Consider the following 13,286-nt stretch of genomic DNA (forward strand, 5'->3'; position numbering starts at 1 on the left):
TTATGAGTCTGAAAATTAGTTTCGAGCGTATGCTGGGTATGCACCGCTCAAAATTAGTGCTGTTTTCGAGGCTGTAATAGGAGTGAATTTAGTTTCGAATCTAATATCTACCTTCTATGTTATTGAGAATGGGGGTCAATCACTTCTAGGTCAAGTTACTGCTATCTTCTGAATCTATCTATCTATCTATATGCTATGTTCTGAAATTAGGCCGTGGAGTCAATCACATTGAAGATCACCAAACATTTCCTAAAATTAAGGGCATTAAAATTTCATTGTCAATTGATAAATCCGTGAAGCCGGTCCAACAACCCCTGTGAGGGTACCATCTGCTTTAGAGGAAAAGATTCAAAGAAAGTTAAATGAAGCAGTAAGTCAAGATATCATAGAGCCGGTTGTAGGCCCTAGTCCTTGGTTATCTCCGGTGGTAGTCGTATTCAAAGGAAATGGGGATATATGTTTATGCATTGATATGCGGTGTGCCAATATGGCGATTTTAAGAGAAAACTATCCGCTTCCTTCGTTTGACTTGTTTATGACTAAACTTCAAGGTGCTAGATATTTTTCAAAGCTGGATCTCAAGAATGCATATCACCAGCTAGAACTGGACGAAGGGAGTCGGGAAATAACTACTTTCATTACGTCAAAGGGATTAAGTGTGTTTTTAACTATTTGGATGACGTTATTGTGTTTGGGAGCACGGAGAGCGAACATGACAAAAACTTGAAGGATGTGCTGTAGGTTTTTAAAGAAGCAAATGTGTTAATGAACGAAGAAAAATGTATTTGGAAGAAATTCATACCAGATTTATCTGACGTAACAGAACCCCTCAGGGGTTTGACTAAAAAGGACGCAAAGTTCATCTGGGGTCCACGTCAAAACGATGCTTTTGAGAAGCTCAAGAAACAGCTAACTAAAATGCCCACTTTATAGTATTTTAATCCGAAGAGACGCACCCGTTTAATAGCGCTGTTTTACTACAATTTGACAATGATGTTCCGCAAGTGATATCTTTTGCAAGCAAAAGTTTATCGGAGACCGAACGCTGGTATTCACAAACGGAGAAGGAAATTCTCGCATTAGTTTGGGGTGTAGAACGGTTTTACTACACTCAAAAAAAAAACTTCTCTTAATTGAAGAAAAACAGCAATCAAAATGAAGAAAAATGAGAACGAAACAGCACTAAAGAAGTTTTATCCTCTTTTCATGCCCAACATTTCTTCAAAATGATAGATTACATCCACGGTTCCATATTTTCGTGTACGTTCTTACACATTCCAAAGAAAAATTACGCATTCGGGAGAATTTTTTACTCATTCGGAAGAATTTTTGTCCTTAAAGTAAGGAAAGTTTTTCTTAGATACAGAGATGGATTTTTGGTTCAGTGTATTACTTAGCCGGCGTTGAGTTCGAACTGGTGACAGACCATAAGCCTTTAGAAACGATTTTCATTTCATTTTTTTCGATCGTTCAAATTTAAGATCATCTATCAGGCGGGAAAATATAATATTGCTGACTCGTTGTCTAGGTTGTGTAAAATTGAAAATTCTGTATAATTCGATCAACAATCTGAAAGCAGCATTTGTTCGATAATTGGAGAAACCATTCCGCGGGCTCTTTCGATTCTTGAAATCGTAGAGCAGAATCAATGCGATCCGGAATTGATCGAAGCGGTGGGAAATGTGAAAGATAATTAATGGAATTTGAATACTTCGAATAAGTTTTTTGCATTTCGACTTGAGTTATGTACTTTGGGAAATATCCTACTAAGAGGAACCAAAATAGTTATACCTTTTCCATTAAGAACACGGGTCTTAGCGATTGCACATGAAGGCCATCTGGGAGAGATAGTAATGAAGCGGCGCGTACGTTCAAAGGTATGGTGGCCTTTAATTGATCGAGATGTAGAGAAATATGTTAAGAATTGCCGCGACTGTTTACTGGTGTCAAGTCCGTCACACCCGGCGCCAATGAGCCGTCGTGTTTTGCCGGAGTGGCCATGGTTATGCCTGGCAATGGACCTTTTGGTACCATTGCCTAATCATGATTTTATATTTGTGGTCATTGACTATTATTCCAGATATCAGGAGGTAAAATTTTTGAAAAAAATTACGTCCAGCGCTTTAATTGATTTTCTAAATGAAGTTTTCCCGAGACTGGGCTACCCACATTCATAACTACTGACAACGGTCGTCAGTTTGTCAGTGATGAATTCAAAAGTTACTGTTCAGACAAGAACATTGAAATTATAACAGGCCAGTTCGAGGCACGTAATAAAAGCGGCAATACTGCTGCTCTGATTGTCGTTTGCAACCCTGGTGCAACTGCAATGGAGCTTTCTATAAATATTTTGCTGGATAATTTCGAAGCGGACGGAAATTTTCTTATGATAATGGCAAAAGAAGAATGAAGCGCATAAAGAAAAGTAATTGGATGAGACAGGAATTGTGTGGGAGGAGAATTTTGACGAACACGGTTCACTTTTTTAAAACGATTAAATTGTATCCAAATGACATTAATTTTACACATTTTCGGATGTCCCGTGAAACATTTAGTGTAAGTTGTGTGACTTTGATTTTGAAATAAAAAATTGTAATAGGTATATTTATAGAAATTGAAGACTGAACTCGAACCATTTTTTTCAAATGTTTCCGGTAAGTACTCATTGGAGCAAAGCTTGCACATAATATTATGGAAACTGGGCAATAGTAGGGTCACCTATCGTGAACTTTCTGACAGATTTGGTATTGGAAAATGAACAGCCCACAAACTCTTTTTTAAAACCGTTGAAGCTAAATGTAAGCTTAAAAACGAGATTTCTTGGCCATCTGCTTCTCAGGAGACCAAGATCATAGAAGATTTCCAAGAAAGCCGGATGAACTCCTTTCCATTTGTAGTAGGGTGCCTGGATGGAACCCATTTCCACATAAACACACACATATAAGTTGGTATCATATTTTTAGGCCATATATGACAGCGCCTTTCGTTTTTTGGATGTTTTTATCGGCTTTCCGGGCTGCTGCCACGTTGCTAACGTGTGGGAAAATAGCCCACTTTACAAAGGAATAGCTTCTGGACAGATTCATCTAGCTAAAGAAGCTGTAATTTTAGCAGACTCAGCATATCTTTCCAAATACACAATGGTTCCATACAGAGATATTGGACATTTGTGAAGAGAAGAGAAGCAGTTTAATTACCATTTAAGTTCTGCTCGCGTTTTTATTGAGCAAGCCTTTGGAATTTTAAGGCAGAAGTTTAAGATTTTAAATCACATAGGTGTGAAATCTCAAAAAGATATTTCAAAAGTCGTGTTAGCTTGTTCAATTTTACATAATTTTATAATACGAAATAGTACAACAAATTTCGAAGTTGATAATACGTTTATAAATTTAGAGGATGGAAATAATCCAGAAATCGAATTACCGGAAAACATCAATCACACTAATGAAGGCGTTGAAAAAAGAAATAATTTAAAGATGTTATTTGTTTCATAATGGTTTTCATTTACATATGTACATGCACACATTTCCTTTTGTTACATTGAACTCATTTTTATTTTTTATGTCTACATTTGTATGCATATACATATTTGCACTACATAAATTGGTTATTAAATAATCTATATTAAATGAGATCATATTCATTTCAGATAAACTTTTTTTAAACAAAAAAAAAATTCTCTGTTTATGTTATTAAATAAAGTCACATTCAATTCAGATACATTTTAAAACAAATAAATATTTGTTATATGACACTCAGTTCCGCTTCCTCATCTCGTAACACTTTTCTCAACTGCTCTATGGCTTTAATTTTCTCCTTTTCAATTTCCAATTTTTCTTTTTCCAACTTCAATACTTCCTCATGGCGCCTTTGTTCTTTGGCAGCTTCTTCCTTGAAGAATACAAGTGTTTCATTTGCTGAAGGCTTACTGCGTTTTCTTGGTGTGCTTGCAATACTCGTTTCAAAGTCTCTTCCATCCGAACCACTCTCATTCTCATTAACATTTATTTAACTCAATCCTGGAAGAGAGGACTGCAGATTTTGCTCTGGAGGTTAAATGGAGTGTCGCCTGCCATACACATTATCGAAGTCATCATAAAAATCCCATGTTGTGGCATCCCTCCCAGTTGAGTTGTTCCGCTTTTTGATCCTTTTATATGACGCCAGCAAGTTCAGGAACTTTCTTATTCTTTCGACTGCGTGATTTCAGGGTTCACCTCTTTCATTTTCCCCAGGACTTTTCCCCAGAGGACCGATTTTTTCTTTTTTCCTGCAACGAATTCCGGCTCTATATCTAGCCGACACCGTATTAGCAATTTATTTAAAGTGCTGCTCAGGTTTTCACTGAAATATACAATAAACTCAAATATTGTTAATAATGCATATGTTTCTGATAAATTAAAAATAATACATTTTAATATAAACTATTTTGCTCACCTTTCGTCTTCTATAGCAATCATGCAAACAAAAAATTTGTGATGCCGATTTACTTGACTTCGGGCGCAACAATTTCCGAATTTTTTACAGTTTGAACGCGATGCTTTTGCCAATGTTGCCACAATTTCACATCGAACGTGATACTTTAAGAAATCGTGCAACATAGCTGTTGTGATTGCAACTCGAACAAGCCCAATGTCTCCACCATACTGGCCACAGGCAAATGGTGAGGTAGAAAATATGAATCGATCGATCGTTAAGCGCCTGCGAATAGCACATAGCAATGGAACAAGAACAAGATTCAAAAATTTCTGCTGATGTACAATGTTACACCACATGGAACAACTGGGAAAGCCCCAACGGAGCTGTTATTCAATCGTGTAATTCGAGACAAAATGCCATCTATTTTTGACGTCAGTGAGGAGATTTTAGATGGGGAGGCTAGAGACATGGATGCCGTTAATAAAGAAAAAGGAAGGCAGAAGGCAGACAAAGATCGCAGAGCAAAAGAGAGCGATATAAAGATTGGAGGTAGAGTACTAATGCAGAACGTATTTTTTCCAATCAAATTGACACCGACGTTTGGGGCGGAAGAATTTGAAGTGGTTGAGCGGAAAGGAAACGATGTCACAATTCGTAAGGATAATAAAGTCTACAGGAGTAACATCAGTCATTTAAAGAAGCTTCCCAGGACGTCAAAGTCTAACGATAATACGCACCTTTGCATAAGGGTGATTTGCCACTTAATGGTTTTCAGGGATTTGAATCCATGGTGGAACCGGTGGAGCCGGAGGTCCCTAACCCGAGGTTGACTCTGAAGTTAAAAAGCATTGGAGGGATGTGGAGACCTATCGATGCTACTAATTGAATCGAGTTTTTATTGATCATTACTATCGTAGAATATTTCGTCATTAAGAAAATATAAAGCATTGTATAGGCCTAGGAGTATGGAAAGCGCCATTTTGTTTGCTTACATTTTAAAACAGCTGGGATCACCTGATTTTCAGTTCCCTTATTCTCCGCACAGAGTTACATTCAAGTTTCAGAAAAAACTTTAAAATGTAAATTGAGAAATATTTTAGAAAAATGTGTTTTTATTCATTTAAATTGATTAAATAAGAAATTAAAAATGCATGCCAAGTCTTGCATTTCCAATAATAACGATAAATGTGTATGTTCCAGGCAATAATTTAAAATATTTGTGAAACTTATCGTTTTGCGCTAAAATACAACAATGTGTGTAAAATTCGTTGTCATTGTTTCTGTTTTGAATACCATATTCGTGCCTGCCGGTGGAAAATATATGTAAATTTGCATTTATTTTTAAGAAAACATGTAAATTAAAATATATTTCTTTCCAGAGCGACATACGGACAAGTTAGGTGATAAATTTGTATGGTGAATACCACGGAAAATCTTTTGCATCAAAATTTCTATTCTAATTTGCTTTTGAATTATGATATCAGCANTATATGTAAATTTGCATTTATTTTTAAGAAAACATGTAAATTAAAATATATTTCTTTCCAGAGCGACATACGGACAAGTTAGGTGATAAATTTGTATTTGCATCAAAATTTCTATTCTAATTTGCTTTTGAATTATGATATCAGCAGGGATGCTTTGGAACGTATTTTTTGAAGAAACATTTTTTATAAATCTTGAGATTGTTGATTAATCTTAGAATTAAAAAAGCTAGTTTATATTAAAAAATATATTTAGACTAGAAGTATGTAAAATACTTTCATTACGAATGGAAATGATTTTAATGAATATGGTTAGCATTAAAAGTAGTATGAGTTAGATATAATCAAATAACGTATATCATCGATCACATATCTGTAATAAAAAGTAAACAAAGTCGAATTGTAATAATAAATTGTTCGATAGGGAACGTGTTTTAATTGTGCTAAATTCGAATAGCCTTATTCAAAAAACTAAAGTAGCTTTAAAAAAGGTTTATAAATTGAAAAATGTTCGCAAACGGCAATTTAAAAAGCTTTTTGAAACTTTTTTTTTTATGAATAAGGCGATAAAAATATATGATTTAAAATAACTTTTAACAAGGAAAATACTAAAAAGGTGATTTTTGCGGAAGTAGGTATTAGTGAATTGCAGTGCATTTAAAGTTTCTGAGGTTTCGTCTACTTTTAGATCAGAATTGTCAAAATTGAGAAATTCAAAGAAGCAGTACAATGGTCATAGAAAAGAAGATTGCGCCGTAAATGTTCTGGTATCTTTTCTGGTTTCGGTTTGACAGTCAGCTGCTGTGATGATGTGGAAATTTTCCACAACGAAGAAAAATATAACAATTAACTGAACAAAAATTTGATTTTTCAAATTTAGTGAGCAGTAGCGCGTATTTTTCCTTCCCGTCTGCTTTGGTTTTGGCAAAAAAATTGATTAGTTTCTGCAGGCGATCAAGTCATTTCAACCACAAAATACTGCGAGAAGTGTGCGAAGGAGGAAATCTATAAAATATTTTGATTTTTACCATGATAAGAACATTACAAGGTAAAATCATTGAGACAGTCTGACGTTTGCCAGCAATATAATTTTAAAATTCGAATTCAAGCTCACACACACATTCTCATTTTTAATCTCAAACAACAACAATTGTGAACAATTTCATTTTTTTATTTTCAAATTTATATGATTTTAAAATGTTTGCAAACGTCAGAATAAAATCATGGCCGACGAATTGAGACAATGGTTTTACTTTCTAATGTTTTTATCATGATTTTAACTGGGTGTAATTGAAACTCAGTCAAATGAGTATTAAGGAAAAGAATTATTTGAGAATAATATACAGAAAAAGAGATGGGTGCACAAAAAGTTAAGTTAAATGTTATACGAAAATTCTTAAAAAGTAAACAAATCTATTTGTTTTAGGCTGCATTTCTTTATTCATTCTGAACGTTTGGAATAAACTTTTTTGTTTACTTATTCTTTAGAACGTTCCTGATGATATGTAAACGTATATTTCAATGGCATTCTGTTTATTCTGGTTGTGAAATGGGTTTATCCGGAATGTATAAAGAAACGCAGCCTTAATGTTGCTGTATAGAGCTCTTTAAATCTATTTAATTTTTTATGAATAAGGCCATAAGCATATACCGTTTTTATAAATAAATCTTATAGCAAGATGCTATATATTTATTTATACACTTTTTGGCTGGCGAAATATGTATGTAGTTTTTTCAACTTAATAAAAAAGCGTATTTAACCACATTGAATTTTTTTTAATATTGAATGGCGCAACACAACAACTCTTTGTTACACGAAACCCTTGAACACGGGTCTGTCATCTATTTCTTCTGTTTCGACATTTCACTATTTTGCATTTCTTTCATTTTGACGTCATTCGCATTGTCAGATTTTTGAAATTCGTTTTGGTTCGACATTCTGCTATTTTATAATTCTTTCATTCTCATGTCATCCATCTTCCATTTCTTACCTTTCATTTCCGTTCACATCGTCGAACGTGCCTGTCAAATACTGCCGCCATCATGCTTTTCAGTTTGGCAGGCACGTCCGCTGTTAGAAAGGGAATAGACAAAAAGGGGCATAGGATTCCATACTTGGAAGTATATACGATGATATAAAGATAATTGAGAAGCTGTTGGAGACAGATGTTTTACGTTGTTAATTGAATTTTCAATAAATTTGGCAATTGTTTTAACTAATATTTTATACGAATTTAGTAGGTTTCCGGGTTATTACAAGAAGCATTTTTTTTAGCATGGCTATTAATGTCATTAAGTGGAACTAACTTCTTATCACATTTCCACCGTGCAAAAAATGTAAATACACAAACTTTTTCAATACGATGTGGAATTCCATACTTTCTAAGGAGAATACAGTCGAAGTCCTTCAATGTTGTTGAATATACATACATATTTTGATTTTACCATATCGTCACTAGAGACGAGTAAAGGCGCGCTAGTGTTTCCACGGCGAAAAAAGACGCATAAAAAAATTGTACGAAAAAAGGCGCTTAATAAAAACTTCGGCGGAGAAAGACGCGTAACCTAGTTGACGGCGAAGAAAGACGCGTAACCATAGATTTATACACGGCCAAGGACTGTCACTTCAGCATTATTCGCCAAAAAGTCTTTACGGAATGTACATACTATTACAACCGCAAACATAGTTGACCGCAAAAANTGTTGCTGTATAGAGCTCTTTAAATCTATTCAATTTTTTATGAATAAGGCCATAAGCATATACCGTTTTTATAAATAAATCTTATAGCAAGATGCTATATATTTATTTATACACTTTTTGGCTGGCGAAATATGTATGTAGTTTTTTCAACTTAATAAAAAAGCGTATTTAACCACATTGAATTTTTTTTAATATTGAATGGCGCAACACAACAACTCTTTGTTACACGAAACCCTTGAACACGGGTCTGTCATCTATTTCTTCTGTTTCGACATTTCACTATTTTGCATTTCTTTCATTTTGACGTCATTCGCATTGTCAGATTTTTGAAATTCGTTTTGGTTCGACATTCTGCTATTTTATAATTCTTTCATTCTCATGTCATCCATCTTCCATTTCTTACCTTTCATTTCCGTTCACATCGTCGAACGTGCCTGTCAAATACTGCCGCCATCATGCTTTTCAGTTTGGCAGGCACGTCCGCTGTTAGAAAGGGAATAGACAAAAAGGGGCATAGGATTCCATACTTGGAAGTATATACGATGATATAAAGATAATTGAGAAGCTGTTGGAGACAGATGTTTTACGTTGTTAATTGAATTTTCAATAAATTTGGCAATTGTTTTAACTAATATTTTATACGAATTTAGTAGGTTTCCGGGTTATTACAAGAAGCATTTTTTTTAGCATGGCTATTAATGTCATTAAGTGGAACTAACTTCTTATCACATTTCCACCGTGCAAAAAATGTAAATACACAAACTTTTTCAATACGATGTGGAATTCCATACTTTCTAAGGAGAATACAGTCGAAGTCCTTCAATGTTGTTGAATATACATACATATTTTGATTTTACCATATCGTCACTAGAGACGAGTAAAGGCGCGCTAGTGTTTCGACGGCGAAAAAAGACGCATAAAAAAAATTGTACGAAAAAAGGCGCTTAATAAAAACTTCGGCGGAGAAAGACGCGTAACCTAGTTGACGGCGAAGAAAGACGCGTAACCATAGATTTATACACGGCCAAGGACTGTCACTTCAGCATTATTCGCCAAAAAGTCTTTACGGAATGTACATACTATTACAACCGCAAACATAGTTGACCGCAAAAATAAGTTTACGCGTCCTTCTTCGCCGTAAAATATTTTAACGCGTCTTTCTTCGCCGTCAACTTTGTTAAGAGTCTTTCTTCGCTGAAGTTTTTTTATGCGCCTTTTCTCGCGGTCAACGTTTGAGCTCGCGCCTTTATTCGTGTCTAGTGACGATATGTTTTTTCACTTAGAACTTCATATATTCAATATACATTTTTTATAGGATGTTTGTCGCTGCTGTGTATTTTATTCAAAAAGGATGTCGCGGCATGTTGAATCTCAAGCTAGAGAAGACGATTTATTTACTGTTTCCACAGAGTGGTGCTTTGCTATTAATAACATCGATTATATTAGACAAAGCTTGCCTGCGTTCATTAAGGTTTGATTTTTCCGTATTTTTACAAAATTATATTAACTAGTAACATTAATTTTTACAGGAGTTGGGTGCTGAGGACCTCATTAAAAAAATATCTGATTTCCGTACGAATCTTGACGCGGATCGTTGTGCTACCACAATAAAATGTTTAATCGACAATGCTTTAGATACACAAAGAAACCAAATTTCTGAGCTTATTGACATTGTAGCCAGGCGCATGGCTCCTTCGATTAGACGATTTTTAGCAGAAGGCGCTGAAGTTTTACATAAGGATTCTAATTCTATGGAAAAACTCCTAATGTATATGGAAACATCCTTAGAAACATTATACGATACTTTGAATGAAGTAAACTTCGAGCGGATATTAGATGCAATTTGGACTGAAATATCGGTTGTAATGTTCGACCTCATACAATTAAATTTAGATGTGAGTAAAGTAATTTTAGTATTAACAGCAAGCTGGGTCCACAGAAAAGCTCCTATTTTCCAAGCGAATCATAAATATTATGATGATATCTATATATGTATTTTTAACCCCGTTTTTTCTCGAAAAGCGCTGTACCGATTTTTTAAATTTCGGTTATGGACTATGGATAGGCTTCTCATTGGCTTAGTGTGAACCCTAGGAGGGTGATCTCTAGCATCAAATGAATGATTTTTTCAGTCTCACCCCTTAATCGGTAATACCATGGTGGCGGATATCACATATAAATTTTGGCCCCGATTGGAGTCGATTAAGCCGTGTCGCAAATGGGTCAAAGGCCAGATGCCTCTATGGACTCAAAAAATTAAAATTTTTTTTCATTTAATACCCAAAATCAATAGTACTAAAGTCGAAGACAACACATATACATTTTGGTCCCGATTGGAGTCAGTTAAAATGTCTGCATAGGGTAATCTGAACTTTGACCCCTGTGCTACATGCCTTAACCGACTTCAATCGGGACTAAAACTTATATGTGATATCTTCGACTACAATAGTATCGATTTTAATTTAAATTTTTGAGTCTCCAACGAGGAATCTGAACTTTGCTCCCTATGCCACAAGCTTTAACCTATACAAAAAAAAATTCTTTCAAGACCAGTAAATAAAAAAATTGTTTATTATAGCTTAAAATTATTGAAACCAATAGTTATATGTTGTGCGGTTTAGAAGTTCACAAAAGTTGATACTAAATCATTAGTCGATTCAGATAATTAACATTTTACTGACCATATTTACTGCACATGTTTGTAAGTATGTATGTATGTAGTGGCATGTATACCTAAGCATTCCTTCATCGCAAACAATTTCGCGGGATATAGGAATGAAATAAGCACAATAAAAGGACTACACTGAGGGGAAAGAATATTAAAATCAAACAGAAACTTAATTGATCTTACTATAAACTCTAACGAAAGTACTGTATATTGGCAAATATTCAATTCAAATACGCGCATATTAAAATGACCGCGTTCGTTGTGAAAAAGCATCCATGGAGTGAATAATCAAGATAAAAACAAAAAAAAAAATTAATTTGCTTGTTGCTTGCAGTGGAATTCAAACCATCTCTGGATATCAACGAATTGTGGCAAGCATCTTTGCGCACACAGCTACAGTCAGACATTAGAGCTGTAAAACTATCGATGGTACTATCGATACTATCGAATAGTTCTATTTTTTGCACTATTGCTGCGAATGCCGCATTATACTAAAGCCAGCCTTTCGACATAAGCTACTGTTCCATATGAACACAGAAATATAAAGTCAGCTTTAAAGTTAAGTTTCTTTATTTTTGAAAATGGGAGTTTGGAAACATCGATTTGCTTATACACACTATTTTTTACCTGTTACCGGGTTTTACACGGTTCAAGTATTGAATTCAATTCTGCTTGCTAGTGGAAGAGAGAGGTTGAGAAGAAAAGGGAAGAGTACATATGCGTCTGTACTGTCAAGTGGCTTCAAGTTTCTTGCTTTGCTATTGACATTTTCGTTGTTTCCGATTTAAAGAACCAGAAACTGAAATCCAAAAAAATGTAAGCGTATAAAAGCAAATATAAAACACAAAAGAAACTGAACCAGAATTGCTTTAAAGTACTTGAATCATGTAAATCGGGTGTAAATAAATTTGAAAAAACTAGTTTGAATATCTTTTTGCAACCATACTATGGTGTTAGTGATTCTGCGTCGATGGGAGAAAGTAATGATATAAGCCAGGGTTAGTCAAACTTTCGAGATTCTTGTATTTCTGTTTGATACTTTAAATGGATAAATAATCATGTAGAGGTCAGGGTGCGGTTCTTGTATTTCCGTTTGATACTTTGAATGGATAAATAATCACGTAGAGGTCGGGGTACGGTTCGGCACACGCTTGAAATATGGACTTTTCAGTAAATTTTGGAGTGATTTCTATGCAAAACTACTGCGGCGTAGCCGGAGTTGGACTGATGAAAGTTTTTTGTAATACAACGGTTATAGTTACCTTTATTTTCCTACGATTGGGAATTCATAGTTTTTATATTAACGGCTTAAAATATTTTAAGAATCGAAGAGAAAGGACAAAGTTACAATTAGCTAATTCTTCAGGAACTAAATAAAACGAAAAAGTTTATATAAAAAGCTTCGTCAATACGTTTTAAAATTATCCGATACTCTCGATAGTATCGACAGTTTCAATGCAAACTATCAAAAAGATCGAATGGGATGACTATCGATAGTTTTACAGTTCTACCAGACATATAAATGTACTTTCAAATGTTGAATTTCCATCAAAACCACAGCACGCGATTTGTACGTACATATAAACATGTACTATGTATGAATGTGTTTATTGTCACCGCTCTGCATGCTTGATACATACGTATATGTAAACTTACATATCCGTACTCAGACGTCAACAGTCAAATAAGTGCGTAATAAATTTAGGTATAAAAATATTATTTTTAAATACGAATATTTTTAAACGATAATCAAATATAAAGTATTCATTTTTACTATGCATTATGTCCCTCAGTATACATATCCTAATTAAATTAACTATCACCAAGATCACATGTTCCCGTCTTCGAAGACTTCATCATCACCATCTTCAGCGTTGGCATCATTTTTGGTAAAATATTTGTCTCTTGCAGCAATTCGGTGAAGTAGTTCTGGGCTTGTTTTTAAAATGGCGTAGAAGCCTACTCACGAATATTTCCTCCCATTTCGGAGCACTTTTAAGCATTATTGGAGGCT

At 34.6% G+C, this 13,286-nt stretch overlaps 1 protein-coding gene across 1 annotated transcript in view; it reads left to right on the forward strand.

Moving 5' to 3' along the window:
* The window catches only part of stac (C2 and C2B_Munc13-like domain-containing protein staccato), a 251,953-nt gene that overhangs the window by 114,384 nt on the left and 124,283 nt on the right, over window positions 1-13,286 (forward strand). The window contains exons 7-8 of the mRNA XM_017609205.1: window positions 9,920-10,075; window positions 10,134-10,499. Coding sequence (XP_017464694.1) covers window positions 9,920-10,075; window positions 10,134-10,499 — 522 coding nt within the window. The remainder of the gene's footprint in view (window positions 1-9,919; window positions 10,076-10,133; window positions 10,500-13,286) is intronic.

The sequence above is a fragment of the Rhagoletis zephyria genome, unplaced genomic scaffold (assembly GCF_001687245.7).
Source record: "Rhagoletis zephyria isolate East Lansing unplaced genomic scaffold, Rhagoletis_zephyria_1.1 Rzeph_scaffold_00200, whole genome shotgun sequence".
NCBI lineage: Eukaryota > Metazoa > Arthropoda > Insecta > Diptera > Tephritidae > Rhagoletis > Rhagoletis zephyria.